Here is a 22,913-nt window from a genome sequence, read left to right as displayed (position 1 = left end):
TAGGCTTCTTTTCTTTTATTCCTTCTTCCTGCATTCATCACAGCCTTCCATCTTCCCATTACTGTTTATTTAATTTGAGTTTTGTTCATATTTTTTAATTGGGTCATTTGAACTCTTAGGACTGAACCAACAAGGTAGAAGCAGATTCTTCCTGTTTTATGCAAATGTTTCTGAGCTAGGAGATCAAAATGATTTCTCAGAAAGTTGATGATGTGTAGCAAGGTCATCTTGACTTTATCTTCTGTGAGCTATGAGGGAGAGTAGGCCTTCAAGACTTTCCATCCCAGTGATCATTCTGTTTGTGATGGAAGGGTCTTCAGTTTCTCATAATTCACTTGTTTTGGTAAAAACTAGACATGGTGACATATGCCTCTTCTTGATTCAGTACTGAGGAAGAGGGGATAGGCTGTCTCTGAGAAACTGGTATCAGGATTCCTGACTGGAGAGGAAATGGTTGAGGGAGGGTGCCATTTGTGTTTCCAGGCCTTGGCAGCAAGTCTTGATACACATGAGACCCATTTCTTTCACCATCTCTGTAGTCAGGAGGCCTAGGCGAAGGGAATGTAGGGGTATTGCATCCACTCGGATTTCTATCCAGGAATCTGAGGGGTAACTCTCTCCCGAGAGTTTCTGGAGTGCTGACTGAAATTTCAGCTAGCCAGGTTGGGCTATGTACAGCTGCTCCGTGTCCCTGCTTTTCCAGCTCCTCAGGTGGAGGATCAGGTTGTGGAGGATGAACATTTTGCAGAAAGCTTTCTACTTCATCTCTGGATTGAATGCCATTTACCTCATGAATCTGGCAGTCAAGGAAACTTTCAGGATTGAAACTCACATTCAAATTCTATAGAGAAAGACAGGAGCATTAGTGGCTCTGGAAAGAGGTGTTAGTACACATTTAGTTCAGGAAAGTGAAAGAAAAAGTCTAAGAAACTCTCAGGAAAATTTACTGTGCAATGTTTGAAAATTGCCATCTTACTCTTCAGTTGGTTTGACTTCTGCCTGAGCTGTGATACTTCAAGTTTGAGTTAAACAATGATTGTGTCCCCACTCCCTGTCCTGTGTGTCTCAGCTTATCATTCCCCAGTATCCCATAGAGAGCCTCAGCAACGCAATGCATACAAGGCCAAAAGTTGAGTTTCAGTTTTCTGTTGTCTTGAATGTTCTTAGACTAAGATGTCATCAGTATGGTGTTTCTCTGCCACAAACACTTACCTTTTTTGGTTTCTTACATAGCTGTTCCAGAGTTTTCTTGTGATCAGGGAGACTGGGCCATACAATAGGCTTAATCCTAGAACCAGAGAGCATTCATAGATGAAACAATGCAAGAGAGAGAGCATACACTTGCCTCTTTCTCCTTATTGGAGGGAGATTGTAAAAGTAGGCTTCTGGTACTGGCTCTGCTACTGTTAGGTAGCAACTATGGACAAACGTCTTGCTTTCCGTGGAGAGTATCGCCCACTTGAACAAAGGAGGGCATAGAACAGAACTCATTGCTATTGATCAGTGTTGATATTGTCATCTTATTCATTTTATTTACTGGAAGTAACCGTTTTACTTTAATTCTAGCAGAAGTGGGGAATATGTTCTAAGCTATTCAAGTAAAGTTTTTATGGTAACATAAAGTATGTTACGCTGAGGGCATCTTCCTAGGATGCTGAGTAATTCCCTAGTGCATGACTCTATCACAGAGTAGAATACAAAAATCTTGAGAGTTTGTGTGCAGAAAGTCATGACATTAAATATACTCCCCATTAGAATTGGTAATTCCTCCTCTGTCCTTTAGAAGGCTGTGGGGAAAATGTTTGGAAAACTCTTCACAGAGAATCTTATTTGGGGGGCAAGGGCCTAGGGAGATGATTCAGTAAATAAACTATTTGCCATAGAAGCATGAAAACCTGAGTTCAGATACTCAGTGATGATGTGTGGCCTGGTGGAGACAGGCAGTACTCAGAGTTTACTGACAAGCTAGTCTGACCTAGTCAGTGCATTCCAGGTGTAGTGAAAGATCCTGTCTGAAAAAAACAAGGTGGAAAATGATTGAGTCAAACAAGCATTGTTGAGTGTTGGCTGCCTGTAGGCTAGCACACGTGTACATGTGCACACAGATGAACACATACACAGACAGACAGAAGGATATACCCACATCCCCCCACCCCCCATGCATGCACGGGGAGAGAGGGGGTGGTTAATATTTGGGGAATAATGTTTGTCTTACATCTAGTTGAAATATTTTTACTTTTTCTGAGATCAACTATATAAAAATGACTGGGATCTAAGAATAGGAGGGAGTGTACTTGCTACTCTAATTCCTGAAATGTCAATCTCTCCTTAAGATTTTCTAGATCAGCAAGTGGGGCCTAAGTCCTGCTTTTCTTTGACTACTCACGATCACCCTCTTGATTATTAAAGAGAACTCACCTTTTTTTCCATAGCACACAGGCTAAGATGACCAACAAAACCACAGAGAAAAAACTCAGAATGCTGACACTTGGCAAAACAGGGTCCCATCCCCCTAGAACACAAGGAGAGGCCATGGTTAGCATTCAGTAAGCAAACAATGTGGGAGTAGAGAGGGTAGATATTTCGGATGGTTTGAGTTTACTCAGTAACACAACCTCCCTTATTGTTTCTTGGAAACAGTTCTTTGATAGACAGGAAGAGTGGCGCTGCTCCACTTGAAATGTAAAGATGACCTTTCATGATGGCCTATAAACTCCTATCCAACTGCCAACACCCAAAGAAAAAAAGTGTAAATAAGAGTTGAAGGGATGAGTGTTCACCCTGAGGCTGCAATGAGCTGCAGAACGAGAGTGTGACGCTGGCATAGCGGGAATCAACTCCATCCTCCTCAAAGAAGTCCTGGGGGAGGTGCTTTGGGCAATTTCCTGAGACGTGTTCTCTGGTTTCGCTGGCTATTGCTTTTCCCATACCCCATAACATCTTATACTGAGAAAGGTTTGTAGTAGATAGTCATATTGGCCTGCTCACTTGCTATTAGCAAAGGTGTTACCTAGAGGGGTCACAGAGAGATCACACATGATCCCCGATAAAGATAGAAACGGCTGTGAGTAATAGTTCTTACAGATTCATTAGTAGATCCAGGAGAACCTGAGACAGTGGCATCAAAACAATCTGTATCCGTTATCAGGTTCTATGGATCCAGATCCCATTGCTCTTATTCCAGACAAGGGGCAAAGGAGGCAGGCAGAATATTCTCCAAAGAAAGTGGAAGAAAGCCCCCAGTGTCCTGACTTTTGGGTAATTTACATCAATCTCCTGCACAACCTCTGCTATACTTCAGTATATGAAGTCTTGTGGAGGGGGCACAGGGATGCTATTGCTTTTGATTACCTGGACTCCTGGGCTCTGGGGTCTCGAAGGTAGAACTTGGACTCCACTCACTCCAGAAACCTTTAAAGTATCTGGTATCAGGGATGGATCGGACTTTAATTTCATACACAGCTCTAGGTTGTAGCTTTCGCTCTAGGATTGTAGTTCTTGTATTCAATAAATATACATGCTAGGGTGGAAAAACAAGTTATATCACTTGATGTAAAAGACACGTTGCTTAAATCTCTTAACTCACTTTAGTACAAACGCTTTCAGCCGGGTCGCCACACTCTTGAAGTTCTTTCGTATTTCTGAAGTGAAAGAGTTCAACTATGCAAAAGGTTCAGCAGCAAAATGAGGGGCAGACTCAAGTGTTACTGAGAGAGGCGAAAGAGAACACTGACTGGGTGGGTTCTCAGCTGAATTATTTGGCTCACAGGTATTTCTCCCAATCCAGTATCTTTTTCTCTTTCCATGCACCAATGGGAAACAATGGGTAGGCTAGTGGACAGTAATCATTTCCTTCCCAAAAGATAACATCTTACACTGTGCAAAACAGTAAAGACAGAATGAATTTTCCAATACTATATCATTTTTAAGAAAAAAGATGTTATATCAGTTTTATAGACAAAAAGTAGTATCCAATTGTTATTTATATTTGTTTGACTCTGTTAATTGAATTTATAGATTTTATTTATGATAGTTTTCTAAGTTTTCTGTTCATTTACATGTCTGTTTGTCTCTAACTTAGTGATTTATTAATTTTTTTGTGCCAACAGACCATCTGTTAGCAGTCATATAGTAACTTAATATTAATTTTTGGTTTGACTAACAATTGTGTTTATGTGTGTTGACACAAACCTCCAAGAGAGGGTGGACATTTAATTTATATATTTTTAAACAGACAATAAGCTGATTGTCTTGAAATAATTTATTCATAATCCTCCTTCCTTCTACTAATGTTGCTTTCTCACTGGTGGCATCTTCAGATGACTAGTGAGAGAAAGGAGGATGAAAGTCATCCAGTTTGTGTATGAGTGCGGAGTAGGTAGAGAGAGAGGAAACATGTGCCTTGGACAGGAATGCAGGTCTATAAGTGGCATTCCTCAGCACACTGCAGAGTAATGTGGATGACCTGGCTCGAGCAAAGGGACGTTGAGCTTAAGGAAGCATTCTTTTATTCTTGAGAAAGAGTAGCCATCTCTTGGGGAAAAAAGAATATCTATGTGACATAGGGAGAGCTGAGGTTAAGCTGGTAGGTTAAGAGAAACCCAACTACCCAGGATACTCTGCGTCTCTCCCAGTTCATCTCCCAAACAGATGCTAAGAACAGCGAGATCTTTTCAACCTCTGTGGACTGTGAAGAAGCCGACTAAACATCTAGAAAATGAAGAGTGAATACAAATTGTTTCTTCTGTGACCGAAAACTTAGACATTAAAATAAAAACAAGAGACAGACAAGCCTTCTACCTCTTCTTCTGCTGACCTCCTGCTGACCCCAAAAACCCCAGAAAACAAAGAGCATGACTACTTCTTGGTTACGCTATGGAGAGTAACTATTTTTCCTGATTAACCCGTGAACTACAGGCTTTGTATAGTGAGGATCAGGATTGTCTGAGCATTCGTTCTTATCTAAATCTGAACCATGAAGATAAAATAGAGCAAGTTAGATGATGGTGAGCCAAGAAAGATGCAGGAGTTATGGGGTCTTCAGTGAGGATGATCTCAGGAGCCTGTCTGAGTAAAGTGTAAGTTTTATGAACATGATTGATCTACATTACCGTCCAGTTGCTTTCGCCCTTTTCTGGGCGGTAGGCCATGTCATGCATTAATTGTTTTACATACTTCTTTTTTGAGTGAGATGTATTAAATGTCACCAAAAAGTCATTTGCTTCTTTTCGATAAACTATGTCCAGGCCAAAAGGAGCCTCAGGTTTAACTGGAAAGAAACAGAAATGAAAGCTGTGTATGGAGCTACAAAGGACATAAGGACATTTAAGATTTTTCTTGTACTTTTTGACATTAAAATGTAATTACAACATTTCATACTTTCCTGTCCTGCCTCCAAACCCTCCCATACCCCTCCTTGTTCTATTTCAAGTTCATGACCTCTTTTCCATTAATTGCTGATAACTACACTTCTTAGAAGTCCATCCACCCCAGGGCTCTTTGTGTTAGGAGCTGGTCATTCACAAAGCCAAATATGTTTTTCCTTGATTCACATCCAGACATCATTGCCAGCCTTCCTGTGGCTGGTGTGGCCTTCTTAGTGTTGTGAATACTTAGAATTGTACCAGTTCCAACCTTGGCCTCCAAATCCTCCCGTGTATAATTCCCATATTGGTCCATTTCTATATACCAAGTCCTTTGGGAAAGATAATTGGGTCACAGTGTGGAGGAGGCCCTAAATGTTGCTTAGGGTAGCAATGGTCTGTGCAAGAAACAAACGTAAGAGTGTTAGACCACATGTTCAGGAATTGTTCGTTTTGATAGGTAGTGTTAATTTTACACGTGCACACGTGTGCGCAAGCATACACACAAACACACACACACACACACACACACACACACACACACACTTACTATCAGAATACTAGACTATGTGTTACTAATGAGCTCCAAAGTAAGAGAATTGCAAGGCTACATCTACATAGAAGTGCAGAGTCTGCCTCCTGGCCCTGGCTAGCAAATTCCAGAGTGGCCTCCAGACTTTCTCCTTGGTCAGTTTTAGTTAAGTCAACCTACTGCTCTGTAAGCCTCTGCCTGCTGTCTGTTTCCATCACAGAGTTGTTGTTCAGAAACAATATGCTAGGTAAGATAAACTCCTGGAAGGAGAAAGCTGTTGTACTAAGCAGCACAGACCCAGAGAAAATTATTGATTTTCTATTAAAACATCTGGATCTGGCTGTATGTTCCCCTTTGACCTGAGACAATTTTATCAATACACTTGAAACAAAGTAGGAAGGCAGGAAGCTGGACCTCCAGCCTTAGAGGCTAGGGGGATGCCTTAGTTAGGGCTTCTATTGCTGTGAAGAGACACCATGAACACAACTCTTATAAAGGAAAACATTTCACTGAGGGGGCAGCTTACAGTTCAGAGGTTCAGTCCATTATTATCACGGTGAGGAGCATGGCAGCATACAGACAGACATGGTTCTGACTATATCCTGATCAGAAGGCACCAGGAAATGGTCTGTCTCACTGGGAGAAGCTTGAGCATAGGAGACTGCAAAGCAAACCCTACAGTGACTATTCCCTCCAACAAGACCACACCTGAAATAGTGCCACTCCCTTTGGAGTCCGCTCTCTTTCAAACCACCACAGGGGAGGTGATGAATTGGAAGTGAGGGAGAAAGGTGTAGATGGTTAGGGTTTCTGGTTCTAAGATTCAATCAGGAGCATTTAATTTCAATTTGTGGAAATGATAATTCAATGACTGTGATGCCTCTTGAGGAGCTAGGAGAAGATAATCCTACAAGAAGCATCCTATCACTTTTCATCTTATTTGCTCAGGAGTGCAAGTACTTTCTAGTGCCCTAGCAGAGACCCACAACACCCCTCTCACAGGGACCTGTCCTACCAGCAGTGTGCAAACTCTGGCTCCCCTCATTGCTGCTCACGTAGGAGGTTAGTCTTGTGGTCTGCTGTGGGAGATGCAACATAGTCCTTGATGAGCACTGGGTAATTGGGAGCTGGGACCATGGATGGGGCAGGTATCCCCAGATCCTGTGGGTGTGTTCCCATGACTGCAGAGGCTTGTGTGTTTAGATGGCCTTATGCAAGGATGACAATAGACTTTCACCTGATGTTTCAGTGCTTTCTCAGAAGATCAAGAATTGTTACTTGCTCTGCTCACTCTCGAAAAATCATACCCTTGCTGGATAAATGATGAAACTTTAAGTAGGATGCCTTTGTGCAGTACACAAAATGAGCACTGATCCATAGAAACCTCATCTCTAAATGAATAAAACCAGCTTACTGCTGTGGGATGGTTTGTATGTCAAATTTCTCTGATTGGTCAATAAATAAAATGCTGATTGGCCAGTGGCCAGGCAGGAAGTATAGGTGGGACAAGGAGAGAGGAGAATTCTGGGAAGTGGAAGGCTGAGTCAGGGAGTCACTGCCAGCTGCCGCCAGGACAAGCAGTATGTGAAGACGCCGGTAAGCCACAAGCCATGTGGCAAGGTATAGATTTATAGAAATGGATTAATTTAAGATATAAGAACAGTTAGAAAGAAGCCTGCCATGGCCATACAGTTTATAAGCAATGTAAGTCTCTGTGTTTACTTGGTTGGGTCTGAGCGGCTGTGGGACTGGCGGGTGACAGAGATTTCTCCTGACCATGAATGGGCCCGGCAGTTAAACTCTAGCTACAGCTTACTCATGCTCAAAACACAAGGATAATGTTGGTTGGAACTCTTGCCTCATCTACCACTCATGCTGATCTAGCTCATGTCATTGTGTGGTCAAACATGTAAAGCCATCTGTCCAGTATTTCCTGTCTGTGACATCTGCTCTTTCCCTAAGACTATTGTTCAGACAGGGAACTTGTCTACTTTTATTCCTTGTCACCATAGTTAAACAAAGCAGAGGTAACTTTCTCATATCTAGTGAGAATTGCTTTGTTGTCTTTTCTTTTAGAGCAGTGAAAGCGATATTGAGAATAGGGGAAGAGAGTTCATAGCCTTTAAAACTAGCAAAAAATGCATTTCTATGATCATTCTGAATGTTTTCCCATACACATTCACTTGTAAATCTCCAGAGGTAGAAAAAATACAAGTAGTTAACATGTCATTTTCATGCACTCAAATTATAATTTAACTTGAATTGTAACTGCTTTTACTATTTATGTTTAATAAAATGTAAGTATGTATTCTGAGTCAAGTTAATTCAGCTATGTTTCATTCCTCATTTAATCTCTTTGGAAATATATTATAGTTCATCATGGCTGGACTGTGATCCTTATTTTTTTTTTAGTTAAATACTAATCCAATGATATTTTTAAAATATGATTAAAATTTAAGTCAGTAGATTTTGAGTGACAAGACTCCCTTTCATAGTGAGTAGGCATTGTTTAATCTATAAAAGGCTTTAAAGATAAAAGGTAGAAATTCCTTTAAGAAACAAGTCTGATTCAAGAATGCAATATATTCTTGTTTCTTGTCATGAGAACTTGGACTCAAGTCTGCAACGTCCACACTTAACCTGAATTTCTAGCTTCTTGCTTATCCTTAAGATTTTTAACTTACCACTGCTTCAATCACATGAACTAATTCTTAAAATTAATCTGTCTCTCAACTATCTATCTATCTGTCCGTCCATCCATCCATCCATCCATCCATCCAACTATCTATCTATCTATCTATCTATCTATCTATCTATCTATCTATCTATCTATTTCTTCCACCAGTAGAACTTTGACAAATATGGAAAATGTATATTTATTTTTAAAATGATTTGTTAATTAAGCTATGCACATTTGGAATATTATGTGAAAATGTAGAAAAGATTATAAGGCCTTCATGAGAAATAAATTCAAAAAGGAAAAGATGTGTGGGAAGATGATCCATGACTGCTTCAGTTACATTCCACATACTGATGTGTGTCTCCACCAATCTGTAGGTGTCATGTCAAACACCCTTTTTCATAGCTGAGTTTAAATATTCTCAGCATATTTCTCACAGTAGGAAGTCATGATTCAAGGGTCAAATTTTTCATTTACTAAAAATGAGTTAGAAAAGTTGCTATTGTCTATTACAAAGTGTTTTCATGATTTGCCTATTTTTAGCATACTGAAAGTCAAGACATGTGTTTGCAGCTATCCAAACCATGGCAATCATACCTTCATACACAACTTCTTACCTATCTTTGCTATGTCCATTCTTTTGCAAATTAAATTCCGTTTTTCAAGCTTCACACATATAGTGCTGCTACCAATCAGTAAGAATCTTCCTGTCTTTACAAAATATATCTCTTGCAGCTTATTAAGAGTTAGGCACTCCATCTCTAAAAGAGACCCACTGTAGAAACAAAAAGTCGGAAGTCTTTATTCAGGTGGAGTTTCTGTATACAATGAAATAACATCTTAGGCACATTTTAGCTGTGTGAATTCAACTTTAGTGTCTACAGATATATAGCTAGGTGAGATAATACTGCAGAGAAAAAGAGAATGAATTAAAATAATATAATTTCCTGCTCCGTAACTATTATTTCGTGCAAATTAGTCTAAAATAGTAAAAGCACGCTTGTGGAAATTAGGAGGAAAAAATCCATGTAGTTTTTAGACTTGATCATTGAGAATCAAATATTTTGTTTAAGTAATAAAGTAATTGGTATCTCTTGGGGATAAATAAAAAAACATCAGGGCTATAAGAAATACTGATATTATTCTTTCATATAGGATTAAAGGAAATGCTAAACTGGTTGAAATGTTTATATACATAAAACTACATATATTTAATAAGTAAACTGAGTGGTTTTCATAGGGACTTTGTGTTTTGCTTTGTTGTTTGACACAGAACAATTTTATATAGCCCTGGCTAGCCTAAAACTCATTATGTAGACCAGGCTGGCCCTGAACTCACAGAGATCTGCCTGCCCCTACCTCCATAGTGCTGAAGGCATGTACCACTATACACAGTGTCATGGGGACTTTGGCTAATGAAACTCAACAAGATATGCCAAGATATAAAAGTAAATTTGAGTGTAGTGGCTCATGACTCTAATGTCAACACATGGGGGATTGGGGTAGGAGGGTTGCTGTGGATTTGAGTCCAGCCTGGTCTACATAGTAATTTCTGTGGCACTATGGGTACAAAAATTATAAGTTACCAGTATGTGAAATGTCAGAAACATCATTATATATTATGTGGATATCAAAACGATAGGTAATCTAACAATTTGTGGGAGTTAATGTAATATTTTTTTGATGTGAAAACATTTTTAAAAATACAAGTTAGTGAAACTGACCCACACACAAACTGAATATCTCAATAGAAATCATATTCCTATTAACGCATACCCTCACAAATGTTACAGGTGCTGAATTCTGTCAAATGTTTAATAGGTATTACCAATATCACATAAATCATTCCACCAAATAAAGATGATCTATGTAATTCTTGAAACAAACTTACACTTGGCACTCAAACCTAGCAAAACATATAGGAAAGAAAATGGTCCCTAAAAAATGCCGACAGAGGTCTGGGGATGTATGTGATTCTCTTGGTAGTGTGCTTGCCTAGTTTGCTCAAAGCCATACATAAATCTGGGGTAGTGGAATATACCTGTAATCCCAACTCTCAAAACATGGAAAGAGGGATACTAGAAGTTCAAGATCATCCTCATTTACTTAATGGGATTAAGCCAGCATGGAATATATAAGACAGGTCCTTAAAATGTGTATGCAAAGTTCTTCAGAATGATAATGCTGCACTATGACAGGTGTGATGAGTACCCAGCAAAACAAAGTAGGTTCAGTATTCAGTGATCAATTGGCATCATTTACCACATTAACAGAATAAAATACTAAAAAGTTACTCCTCTTTAATGAAAGCAGAAAGCTTTTTGATAGAATCACATATTTATTCAGGATTAAAACTTCCTCAACCAACAAGAAATAGAATAAAGACACTTGTTCAAATCATTAAAAAGCTATTACAGAAAGTTAATATAAAACACAATGGTAACAAGAAATAGAATAATGACACGTGTTCAAATCAGTAAAATGCTATTACAGAAAGTTAATGTAAAACACAATGATAGAAGATCAGGGCAAGGTCGACAGTTCTCCTTGTCTATTCCTACACAGAAGTACACTGGATGTTCTCCTCAATTCATAAGAGAAGGGAAGCAAATACAAGTGCATGCAGATTTGAAAAGAAGAAACCACATTTATTTGGAGAAAAAAAACCCTATTTGTTCATATGGACATTTATAAAGATTTCTAACATAATGACAGGAACTAGTTTAATTCATCAAGGCCATCAGAAAACACCCAGCTGTGTTTCTATGGATAGCATCATCAAAAAAGTTAGAAAATGAAGTTTATTGCTGCTGGTTCCTTTGTGATAGTCATAGAAGGATGAAAGACTTAGAAACAAAATTTATAAAAAGATATTCAATGCCTTTGTACTGGAAATTACAAAACACATCAGAGAGATATTTGAATAAATCAAAATGAAAGAGAGCTAGGTTCATGTGCAAGCAAATTTACTACTGATAAATTACACTTTTCCCCTAACAGGTTTATATACTATTAATCAAAATCTTAGCAACACTTTAAAAAATAGTCTACCCAAAACAACACTGAAAAAAACTAGAACAAACATGGACAACTCAGAATATCTTAGTGTAGAATTATCATCCCTAATCTTATGCAATTTTATACATGTTTTTAATTTAAATCTAATATTTAAACAATAAAAATAAAAAATATAAGAAATGATCTTTCCAGTTTCGAGAGTAACCAGGTCTTTAGTACATTAAAAGAGAGAGAGAGGAGAGAGAGAGAGAGAGAGAGAGAGAGAGAGAGAGAGAGAGAGAGAGAGAGAAACACTCACGTAGTTCACCAAAGAAATCAAATCTTCTCAGTTTCCAAGACTTATAACATATTCCATTTTCACACACATATACACACACAGTGTTAGAAAGACAGAGAGTCAGATAGAAATACACACAGAGAGAAACGCACATACACAATTTCTATCTTTCATAGACAGAAACACAAACACATATATTCAGTCAGAGAGACACACACAGAGAGACACACACAGTCTCTCCCTTTCACACATGCATACATACAAGAACACATAGACACTCTCACACATACACACTCACACGAATCTGGTTAGTTGGAAGAATTCTTTGTGTGTGTGTGTGTGTGTGTGTGTGTGTGTGTGTGTGTGTGTGTGTAAGCAACTTATACTGAGGCATTCTGCCAAGATCTCTACTTCCAACTGAACCTAGCTTTCCCTCTTTTTGGAATGACTAAGATGGGCTTAAAGAGTGAAGAGCCAAGAGAAAAAACCTCATAAGGACAGTTCTTAAGAAGAGGGATATTAAACTTCAGGTATGTGAAAAGAGAAAAAACAGTAATCTTCCTTTTATTCTGTATCATTAATTTTTATGTGAGAATATATAACTTCATGATTTCTTTATTTTCCCCGTTACTCACTTGTCTACTTGTATGACATGCACTTATCAGTCAATTTCTAGATATAGGATTTTTCTTTCACATTGGAAGGTTGCCTTGCATATGTGTGGTAGTTAATCTTATGCCTAAGGAGCAACCAAAATTCTTACTTCAGGTTTCACCAGCCAGTAGTAGTTCTCATCAATGCAATAACATTACTATCTTTTCATACTTGATTTCTTTCACTCAGTTACGTGTTTAATAGTTTTATTCTAGGTGGTGCTTATCTTACACCTCATCTTTATAACTACTGAACACCAAGTCATTGTGTGAATATGTTACAAAGTTTAAATCTTTATAAAACAGTTCCTGGCCTCTGTACAGAAAGAAGAAGGTATCTGTATGGCTTAATATATATTTAATATTTGCAGAACCTTCTTTAAAATTTTATCCCCGCCAAAATGTAGTTTTTGTGAACTATCTGTAAGGATAAGGAATTGTTCAATACCCCTCTTCATCCCCAGAATCTCCATGTACATACAAGTGTGGTTGAAGGCAGTGTCCTTACTGAGAATTATCAGAAAAGAGTGAAATACAAAAAGCAACAAGGTAAACCAGATTCAAGGGAACAAATGTGGAGTGACAAGCTCAAAAGCCTGTCACTGATAGACTTTTAATTGCTACACTGCTGTGATCTGCTGAATTAGAATAGAAGAGAGAGCACTAGGGGAATATCAATTTCTGAGCTGGAGGTACTCATGCAATGTAGAGAAAACAGAAGTAAACAGACTTTATGCAAATACTTAGACTTAAAAATCTTTGTAAGTAACATATGAGCGAAATATTCAGCTATGGGTCTTGAACCTGTAGCAGCTTTCTGGTATTTTAAGAACTTAAACCAGACCATAAATGGTATCAGATCACTGTCATTTCACAGACAATGAAATTAATAAGTGATGGATAATAAGGGATTCAATATATCTGTCTAGGAACCTGGGCCCTTTGTGGAGAACTCCAATATCCAAGAACTGACTCTATGGAGAGGAAGCCATGCTAGGAGACTAAAATAAAGCAAGCAGATCACAATGGCTAGTCTTGGTTTGTGCTGTTGACCTCACTTCACACAACTGAAAAAATCTTACTATCAGCACCAGGGATAGTATTCAGGTCACTTACAAGAATTTATTTGATTTCTAACTGTGTATTACATGACTTAAGGATGGTTTTAGACTCTACTATCCAAAACAATAGCCACTCTCCGACATGTGTTTGTAAAACAATTGAAATGTGGCTGGTCCAAATTGCAAAGTGGTCTAAATGTAAAATGTACACTACATTTTGAACATTTTTCTATAAAAAGAGCATAAAATATCTCAGTATGCTATTCATGTTGGTTACATGTTGAATTAATAATTTCTGAATATATCAAATGAAGTCAAACATTTTATAGTTAATTTTATTTTTCCATTTTGAAAAGGGGGTTGCTAGAAAAAGCTGGTGAGATGGCTCAGTGGATATGGACTCTTGGTTGATCCACAGAACTCACATAGTGCCAAGAAAGAACTAAGATTCCTGGAGGATGTCTGTGACCTCCACATTTGCTCTCTGGCACCTGTGTACCTTCACACATAAATACATGCATATACACTAAATGTCATATATAAAAATATTTTTTAAAATATGCTACTAGAAATGTCAAAATTACCTATGTGCTCATAGATTCATGGATTGTACTATACTTACATAGTGCAGCGCTGTCTAGGGTATGTAAGGCAACAGAAAGCTCATAGTTACTATCCAAGTAGTACATACATGGGTCAAGATTTTGATCTTGTATGAGATTGCTTGGAACATGAGCCCTAAGTCATATTTACAAATCCAAAAGTAGAGAATGACTGCTAAGGATCATTTAACTTAAATTTTAATTCAATTTCCCTCTTCTTACACCTCCAGTCTTATGCAGTTTAATATAACAGATGAATTTGTCTTATCTGTGCAAACAGATGTTCAAACTGAAGGGCAAAAGGACAGAAAAACAAAACAAAGCAAATAAAAAAACAACAAACAAATAATGGCCCTGCAAGACAGGATGTAGCTTGAAAACATTGAATAATTAGAGAGATAGTATAGTTTACTGTCCAGGGAACTGAATAATTAACAATGCTTGATCAATATCACTACTTGGGACTATCACATCAGTTGGCCTGTGAAGATGACAGTCATGGAGGAAAACAGTGTGGCACATTTGAAGTTGCTTCTGTAGGTGGTATGTGGGATTAATCGCTGGAACCCAGAAAATGGAATCAAAAGAAGTGTGATTGCTTTTGTGGAAATGCATAGATGTTATATGAACACCCAAAGAGTAGGATCCTGAATTACAAGGCCTTTGGGAGCTACCTAGGTAATTGCAATGAGAGAGAGAGAGTCTTAACATCAAGACAGACCAAATTTCCCATTTTCAAAAGTAGCCAGAGTCTTATTAGAGATGCTTTGTGCTATTTGGGTACAGTGTCAAGAGGTCTGACTTCTTAAAGACAGATCTGACTTTTTCAATGCTGGCAGTAAACGCTTTTATGTGAATTGCACTGAAATATGAACCAAATGGTGATAGTCCTAAAAACAACAGTTGCCTTTGCTTTTTTCTATATTTATTTTCATATTAAAATGTTCATACTGAGAGAAAATTCAAATACTATTTACAGATTTCTACTATAGGCCAGACATTTACCAAATATAAGGCAGTTGCTATAATGGTAGTGAATATCTCCCTGGTCACAGGGTTAGTTGGCTTTGATTTGTGGATTCCACCACAGGTACCTCTTTCCAGAGCCCCTACTGAAATGTGACTGGCATTTCGGTGAATGAAGAAAAGGTGAGACGCTCCTCCAAGTAATGGTGGGTTATTCTAATATGTAATCTGCTAGACCTTTCCACCCTCTTTATCCTTCCCCCACTAATTCCCACAGGACCACAGCCTATAATGAGTAATTGTGTTTTTATAATCATTGTATCTGTCACTGTGAACTGTGAATTAGTCCACTGGTATACTAGTAATTCAGGTCTATGAATAACCTGATCCTACCCTGGAGATCAGTTAACTGAACACTAACTAATTTACTATCTATCTATCTATCTATCTATCTATCTATCTATCTATCTATCTATCTATCTATCTAATTAACTATCTAGTAAACTACTCCATTTCTTGTCCAGAGAGACTGGTGGTCAGATCTAGAACAGATGTTAAATTTACCACTTTCTGAGAGAAGGGACAAAGTATCTACCGGTGATTACCTGTGTAACAACTTCAGCCAATCCCAACTTCCACTTTATGCATTTATATGTTCTACAAAAGCTAGTTCCGTTTAAAAAAAAAAGAAACACACACATTCAGAATTCTTTAGTTACCGTCTTCTCAACCTAGAAGGTATATGAATGTCTTACTCAAAATGTATATGCTTTATGGAAATGTTAACGCTCTAGAAATTACTTTTACTTACTTGAGGTCAACATTCTGTTTCCCACTAAATATACCTTAAAACATATGTTACAGGAATATCTGTCCAACTGGAAAATACAAAGGGATGCTCTGTCAGATAAACTCAAGACACTAGAACAGTTGGTTACAGTGGGCAAGAACGTGGTTAAATATGTGAATGTAAGTGGGCAGAAAGGTCAGTCATGGCTTGCTCAGGTGAAACCACAGTGTTTGTGACAACCCACTGACAACCTGGTTGGAAAAGCTAAAGTCAAACCTCACAATGACCTGTGTGGAAGGGTCATTTTTTTCCATTAAAAAATGAGAACATTGTTTAGATGAATTATTTAGCTGATTTAGCAAGTTGGAGGATTGATTGTGAACCTCTGTATTTTGTTTTGGTTTGAGTGTGGGGCATGTATATATACATTTGTGTGTGTGTGTGTGTGTGTGTGTGTGTGTGTGTGTGTATGTATGTGTGTGTGTGTGTGTGCGCATATGCATGTGGGTGTTTTGCATGCACACACATGTGGAGGGCAGTGGTTAACACCTGGGGTCTTTCTCTTTCATTCTCCACTCTATACTTTTTGATACAGAGTCTCTCAATGAACCTGAAGGTCATTGACTAGACTCACTTGACTAGCCAGTAAGGATCCACCTGTCTTTACAACTCCCCAACACAGCCCAGGGGTGGGATTCCAAATACCACATTCAGCTTTTACATAGGTTCCAGGAATCCCAACTTAGGTCTTCTTGCTTGCATAGCAACCAATTTATTTTCTAAGCCATGTCTCTAGACCCTGGATATTTATGTGTTTGTTCTCCATAGAAAATGTGCTATGAAAGTGCAATAACAGAAACAGACTGAGGATATACTGTGACATTCAAATCCAAGATGTTGTTCATCCAGTGACTTCAGGGAAAAGCTGTGTGTAGATTCAGGAAACTGCTATAAATTCAGAAAAGTCAGAAGCTAGAGTTTATCTGGGTTGTAGGTGGCTAAGGACTGCCTTAGTGATCATGGAATTTATGAAGCCTTCTTTTACTACTGCAGATCTTGACATACTTTCCTCATCCGGAAACTTACAAAAAAAATGAGGTCATCTGATATGAATTTGGAAATAGCCACAGTCAGAACTTCATATTAGAGTATTTTTTTTCAAGTCACCAGAGATAGTAACCCTTGACAACAAGCAATGACTGGTGGGTGAGAAAGAAGATAAAACTCCCTGAGTTCTTTTCCAACTTTCAGACCAGAAGCTTTGCATTTTCTTTCCTCTAAGGCCATATGAAACCAAGAATTAATTTGTTCTTATGAATTATTGGAAGTTCGACATTGAATAGATCATCCAGAATTAAACTGTTTTAAGAGGGTGGGTATTTTAGATATATATTCACAGAATTATCATTTGATGTTCTTTCTCCAATTACTAATTAAACGTTGGAGGTTTGGTTTATTTGAGCTCTTTGTACATATTAAATTGTTTAAACACCACAACCTTCCTATCTCTAAATTTTTAGATGAAGCAATTGAGGAATATATGTTACAAAAGTTGCTGCAAATCAAAAAGTTATTAAACATTGGCATTGGAACTGGACTCCAGGCAAGTACACTACATAATGGAATTTGAAAATAGTCCACTGCCTTAAGGGAACGTTCTAGGAGATGTAGTCTTTAAATTACTGTGGATATGAAGGAATGTAGAATCTCTGAGAGCCACAGCACCATTTGTATGTTTCCTGGGGAACTAGCAACTGAAGTGAGAGTTACTTCACTTTAGTTTTTGTCAAAGGACAAAGCAGTTCAGGAAGTTTTGAGACTCCAATAATTTTTAGCATTTGATACTTAGGACAGACACTCCTTCCTTTGCAGGTGCTGAAGGGAACACTGATAAAGAAAGGCAGGAGATGGGTTTCTAAGGACCACGGAAACCATCTTCCTTACCATATTTGTAACTCCAGGTTGGTGCTGTTGATGTCTGGATCATCAAAGGCACAAGTCAATGAATGCTGATTGCCATCCACTTCCAACTGGCTGTAGCACCAGAAGGAGTAATCGTCAGGTTCTGCATCTTCTAGGTCTCCTGGGAAGAACAAAACAGCTGTTAAGGAGGCAAATGAATGCCTCAGTTGAAAACCTGAGACTCCTTAATAAAATGTCACTTGTGTGGCAGACATGAAGGAGGGCTTATAGTTTATCTAAATAAATAAATTGCAAGGACAAAGACAGTGACAAAGTTTCACACACACACACACACACACACACAAAACCCCAATATGCAGGTGCAGAGTACAGTGTTATAACTGAAAAACTTTTATCACAATCTAGGAATAAGTTCCAGGTGCATATTAGTTGTTCTACTATTGGACTAGTATGTTAGAAAATTAGATAGGGCATGGAAACACCTCTTTCCTTGTTCACATCTGAATTTCTTTGTTACACTTAAAAACCATATTTAGAAGGTATTTATTAAGGCTGTATTCTCTACTTCAGCCACTTGATCTAACACATGCAGGAAAGCCAATGCCTGGCAGATATAGAAGGTGCTAAATTTGATGAAAAAAATCCCCCGTGAGATTGTAAAATGTTGAAATTATCTTTTTTTTCACACTGAAGTGTTTACACATTTCAAATAGGAGCTCCTGTATTTCATTTGTATGACACCTAATCCAACCTTAGTTTTCAATGCTGGTCCTTTTGTTCCCTTCAAATTGTTATTTTCAAATGAAAGATGATAATAACTATTTTAGCTGTAAGTTCACATTCCTATGGGGTTGCTCACTGTCCCTTGAAAGGACATTACAACTAAGAGTATGAAATAATCTTGTCTTAAAACAACTGTAGCTGTAAAATAGTAAACCCTGAGGATGCCAATGTTTTTCCCTGTGTGATTAGAGGCTTTTTTTTCTTTCAGTTACTGTATTCTATAGATACTAGAAAGTGGGAAATGGAATTCTGTGTCTGTGTAGCCACTTTTGGAAACTGCAATTTTTTAAAGATATTATTTGATTTCCTAAACTGAGTGGGAGAGCCCATGATTAAGTATTTGTGTGTGTATATGTATAGATATATTTAATAGCAGAATAAGGTCAGAAAAAATCTTCCACTAGACACATTCTAATAAGGACCAGGAAAATCTAGAGCAATCAAAGGTTTATATCATAACGGCAGAATATGGAGGGCTCCTGGCAACTTCCAGGTATTTAATCTCACCCAAAGCTGAGATTTTATGCTTTTCAGGCTTTAGTACGGAAACACAACATACTAATAATGGGCTCCAGCTGAGGGTCTTGGCAAGCATATGCAGTTTTAATTGCTTTCTCTTTATTTAATTAACCCCAAAGGTGTATGGGAAAGTTAAAACAATTGGTTGTGAATAGACCAACCAGGTAAGCAACTATTCTGTGCAATAAATCTAACAGCTCACCTAAACACAGATAGTGGACACGGCTCACAGTCACGGGCATTTATCTTTCTATGCATTCCAAGAATCCAGTCATTTCACCACGGGAACACCGGCAAGTTTCTTTACACCTTTTCTGCATAATATGCTTTCCCCATTGACAGGGTTAAGTAACAAAGGAGCAGCACACATTTAAGAGCTCATACTTTGAAACGCGTTCACTTTTAATTTTCTAGCTTTAGGAAACTGCCACTCAGAGCTGTCCCCTTTCAGAATGGAATGGGGACAACACTCTGGGTGCGTTGCCTACTCTTACATGGCAGCTCACAGCTCTCATACTGTCCTATACTTTGCTTTTACTGGGACCTTTCATCAACTCTATGTAATATATGTGAATCACTATTTGGATTTAAACATTCTTTGGGCCATCTTTATTACACAATTTTCCAATATTTGACATGAGCCAGAAAAAGCTCACTTCTAGCAGATGTCAGGCACTAGCTGAAGAGAAGACTTCCACAGACTCCAACCACCCAGTCTGGCAACGTATGTCTCAAGTTATCTCACACAATATGCAAATAAGTGATCATACAAATTTTCCTGCAATCAAAGAATTTGTGTTTGAATGAGCAGTTCATTGGCTCTTTAACAGGTGTGTTATAGGGCACAGGTGCATTGTAACAAAAAAAAATGTTCCTATAAATACTAGTAAAATCACATGCCATTTGGGAGAATATTCTACTTGATGTGAGCTGAAGATCTCTTAACTAAGAGATCACAGTGGTTAAGTGATGTCATTTTGGAGCAGATGTGCATGTGAATTCTCACTCTTCTAACTTCATAGCTGTGCCCTTTCTGCATACTCAAACTCCCAAAGCTCATGTTCTGATACATATATGCACTTTATAGCAGTCATTGAATAGATCTACACGAAGATTTCTCTTAGATCACAGTAAGTCCTCGGCAAGGATCTGAGAGCTCTCTTACCATTTTTTGAGAAATCTGTATGAAAAGGTAAGATGTGAATTATCATTATGCAAATATACATGCAACATTTGGAGTTCTTTTGGAAAAAATATGTATCAACTGAAGCTGTTATTCTTACTGTGGTTTTGACATTACATGGATTATGAGTTAATGTATTAAGCATTCCATAGTAAGTATCCTTAATATTTAAGTAAGTATCTAAGCATTTAATAAAAAAAATTCTAAGTACAGAAATTTACAACATTTGGAATACATTTTATAAACAAGGTAGCATCATTTAGAAGGTTTTTCTCACAGAATGATTACTTGATTAACAGTGTAAACTGGGCTTTTGATGTTGCCTTTGCTTGTTTTGTTCATCCTTGTAGTTATGAGAAAACTAACTTTATCTTTCAACCAACAATAGCAAATTACTTGTGAATTCCTTCAAGCACCAAGTATTTTGATATGATTATGTGATTGCCTCTATGCTTTCTAATCGGATTTTTTTTTTTTTAAATTTAAAAGGCTGAAGTGAAAATCCAGTTTTCAGCAAGAATTTTTACTTATTTTAGAAACAGTGTGGCCAACAGGAAGAAATAGTGGCCAAGTGTGGCATCAAACAGCAATAAAGTCCTCATGCTTCCTGCTGTGTGTTTGCACGCAGTTAACATGAGATAATGACTCTCCCTCCCAAAGTGAGTCATGCTCAGTCACAGTGGAAAATGTCACTACAATTATGTTAGTAAGAAAATGCGAGGGTTTTCCATCTTTAGTAATTACTAGGTAAATGGACACAGATATATAAGCTTAGGAAAGCATGACTAAGGGAATTTGACTTAAAAAGAGCTGAACTAAGTCATAAGGCTGATGTGTATCGATATTGTCTATGAAGAAAAAGTATGCGTTTTGAGACAAGCTTTCAGTATGTAACTCAGGCTGGCCTGAAACTCATGATCTTCCTGTCTCAGCCTAAGTTTGCTGAGCATGCTCTGGGATTACAGGTATATGCTACTACACTCAATTTACAAACGCACATGTAGGACAGGCATGGTGGTGCATGCCTTTAATCCCAGCACTCAGTGGACAGAGGCAGTGTGTGTGTGTGTGTGTGTGTGTGTGTGTGTGTGTGTGTGTGTGTGTATACATACATCCTTTTTATGGTTTTTTTTTGTGTGTGAAAACAGCTGAATTTGTAGAAACAAATTTAAGGTTCAAGTTCAATGTGGCTCCCATGGCTTTTAGCACTGTTGAGCACACAGTCTTGTAATCAGAATGCATATTTTTAAGGAACTGGGATCTAAGTATTTTATGCATTGCAAAGAGAATTATGATGACCATATGATGGATCTGCTGGATACAAAAGCAATCCTGTGTATTTCAAATAAGACTTTACTCAGTGCTCTAGTGAATTATTCATTAGCAATCTAACATGAATCTGTCAAAGCTAAAGTTATTTCAAAGAAATACATTAGCAAGTAACTCCTATGTTCTAGACACTAGAGATATAGTTCTGGTGAATTCATAAACTGTTGCTTCTGGCCATTAATTTATTATGGATATTTATGGTTTTAGAAATCCATAAATAGTTAAGCAAAAAGATAGCTTGATTTCCCTAGCATGTACAATTTGGAAGAGATTCTGTAACAAGCACAATCAGAGAATTGATATGAGGGTTCTTTTCTGGGAGCACCAGCATTTATCCACATTTGTGAGCCAGTGTTTGAGAGAGATACAGTGCTTCTTGACAGTTCTTCTGCGTTACAAGCCATCTGTAGTATTGTCTTCTTACTATCTGTCCTGGTGATTAATGCAAACAACATAAGCATACACAAGCCAAGTTCTTGCTGCCCAGCTCTGGCCTATTATAGAACTAAGTAACCTGACCATATATGCTAGAGACGATCTAAAATCCTTTAAGAAAGAAGTTAGAAATGACTCACCATTCTGTGCATTGCCACTTTCTCCAGAAACAGCTTGAAGTAAACAGAAAACCGTAGCAAAAGCTCTACCCAGAACCAACATTCTGAGAGAGAGAAGAGAGAAGCAGCACGCTTGTGTGTGCAAATGAATGAGAGGGAGTGACTAAACCCAGTTCTGTGCCTTCTTAACCACAGACAGGGAACTATGAACACATCACAGAAAAATGCAAGTGCCAGAAACAGGAAGTCTGAGAAAAAGGATTGCTGCTGTAAGCAGAGGTAGAGGAAACGGAGAGGTAGAATGTGACATCTTTTTCTGTATCAGTATTCCTTGCAGCACCCAAACTTAACTGCTTACTTTCGAGCAAGGTGCTAGAATTCAAGTGATGGTTCAAGTGATCTCAGGGCTCACTTTCAGTGGATCACAAAACAAAAATCCAAACTCACAATGTTCGTCAACTGGTTGTTTGAAGGGACTTTGTTTTAGAAAAATAATGCTAGGATATAGCTGTCCCACTTAGGACTCAACCCCCAAGGGTCACTCCGTTTTTGGCTCGCTGAGCAGTTGGGAGTCTCCATGCTGTGAGAAAGACACTTCTCTGATGAGGAGTGGGGCTGCACTAGCCTATGGGTGTAAATATAAATACCTAGAAGACAATTTGATACTATTTCCTTTTAAC

At 38.0% G+C, this 22,913-nt stretch overlaps 1 protein-coding gene across 2 annotated transcripts; it reads right to left on the bottom strand.

The window, feature by feature from the left end:
- On the bottom strand, positions 1-22,336 carry Il7r (interleukin 7 receptor). 2 transcript variants are annotated; one of them, XM_059276567.1, is made up of 8 exons: positions 22,255-22,336; positions 17,887-18,025; positions 9,193-9,350; positions 5,112-5,269; positions 3,352-3,520; positions 2,419-2,512; positions 1,213-1,288; positions 1-841 (listed from the first exon to the last, which is right to left on the bottom strand). In XM_059276567.1, exons 1-8 carry the CDS (start codon positions 22,334-22,336, stop codon positions 332-334), a joined length of 1,386 nt encoding a protein of 461 aa, XP_059132550.1. In that variant the 3' UTR covers positions 1-331. The 2 variants fall into 2 exon arrangements, with proteins under 2 accessions (XP_059132550.1, XP_059132549.1); XM_059276566.1 differs by lacking the exons at positions 1-841; positions 2,419-2,512 and having other exon boundaries at positions 1,209-1,288.
- Between the last annotated feature and the right edge of the window lie 577 nt (positions 22,337-22,913).

The sequence above is a fragment of the Peromyscus eremicus genome, chromosome 11 (genome assembly GCF_949786415.1).
Source record: "Peromyscus eremicus chromosome 11, PerEre_H2_v1, whole genome shotgun sequence".
Classification (NCBI taxonomy): Eukaryota; Metazoa; Chordata; class Mammalia; order Rodentia; family Cricetidae; genus Peromyscus; species Peromyscus eremicus.
The sequence above is the reverse complement of the archived record's forward strand: the minus strand, read 5'-3'. Positions and strand labels throughout refer to the sequence as shown.

Excerpts from the sequence above, each read along its gene's own strand:
- Il7r (XM_059276567.1), bottom strand. The coding sequence starts at position 22,336 with ATGTTGGTTCTGGGTAGAGCTTTTGCTACGGTTTTCTGTTTACTTCAA. Across the intron at positions 9,351-17,886 it reads AACCTGGAGTTACAAATATG|TGGGTCTCTTTTAGAGATGG; the intron begins GTAAGGAAGATG and ends TTGTTTCTACAG. Across the intron at positions 5,270-9,192 it reads AATGGACATAGCAAAGATAG|TTAAACCTGAGGCTCCTTTT; the intron begins GTAAGAAGTTGT and ends GTTTCTTTCCAG.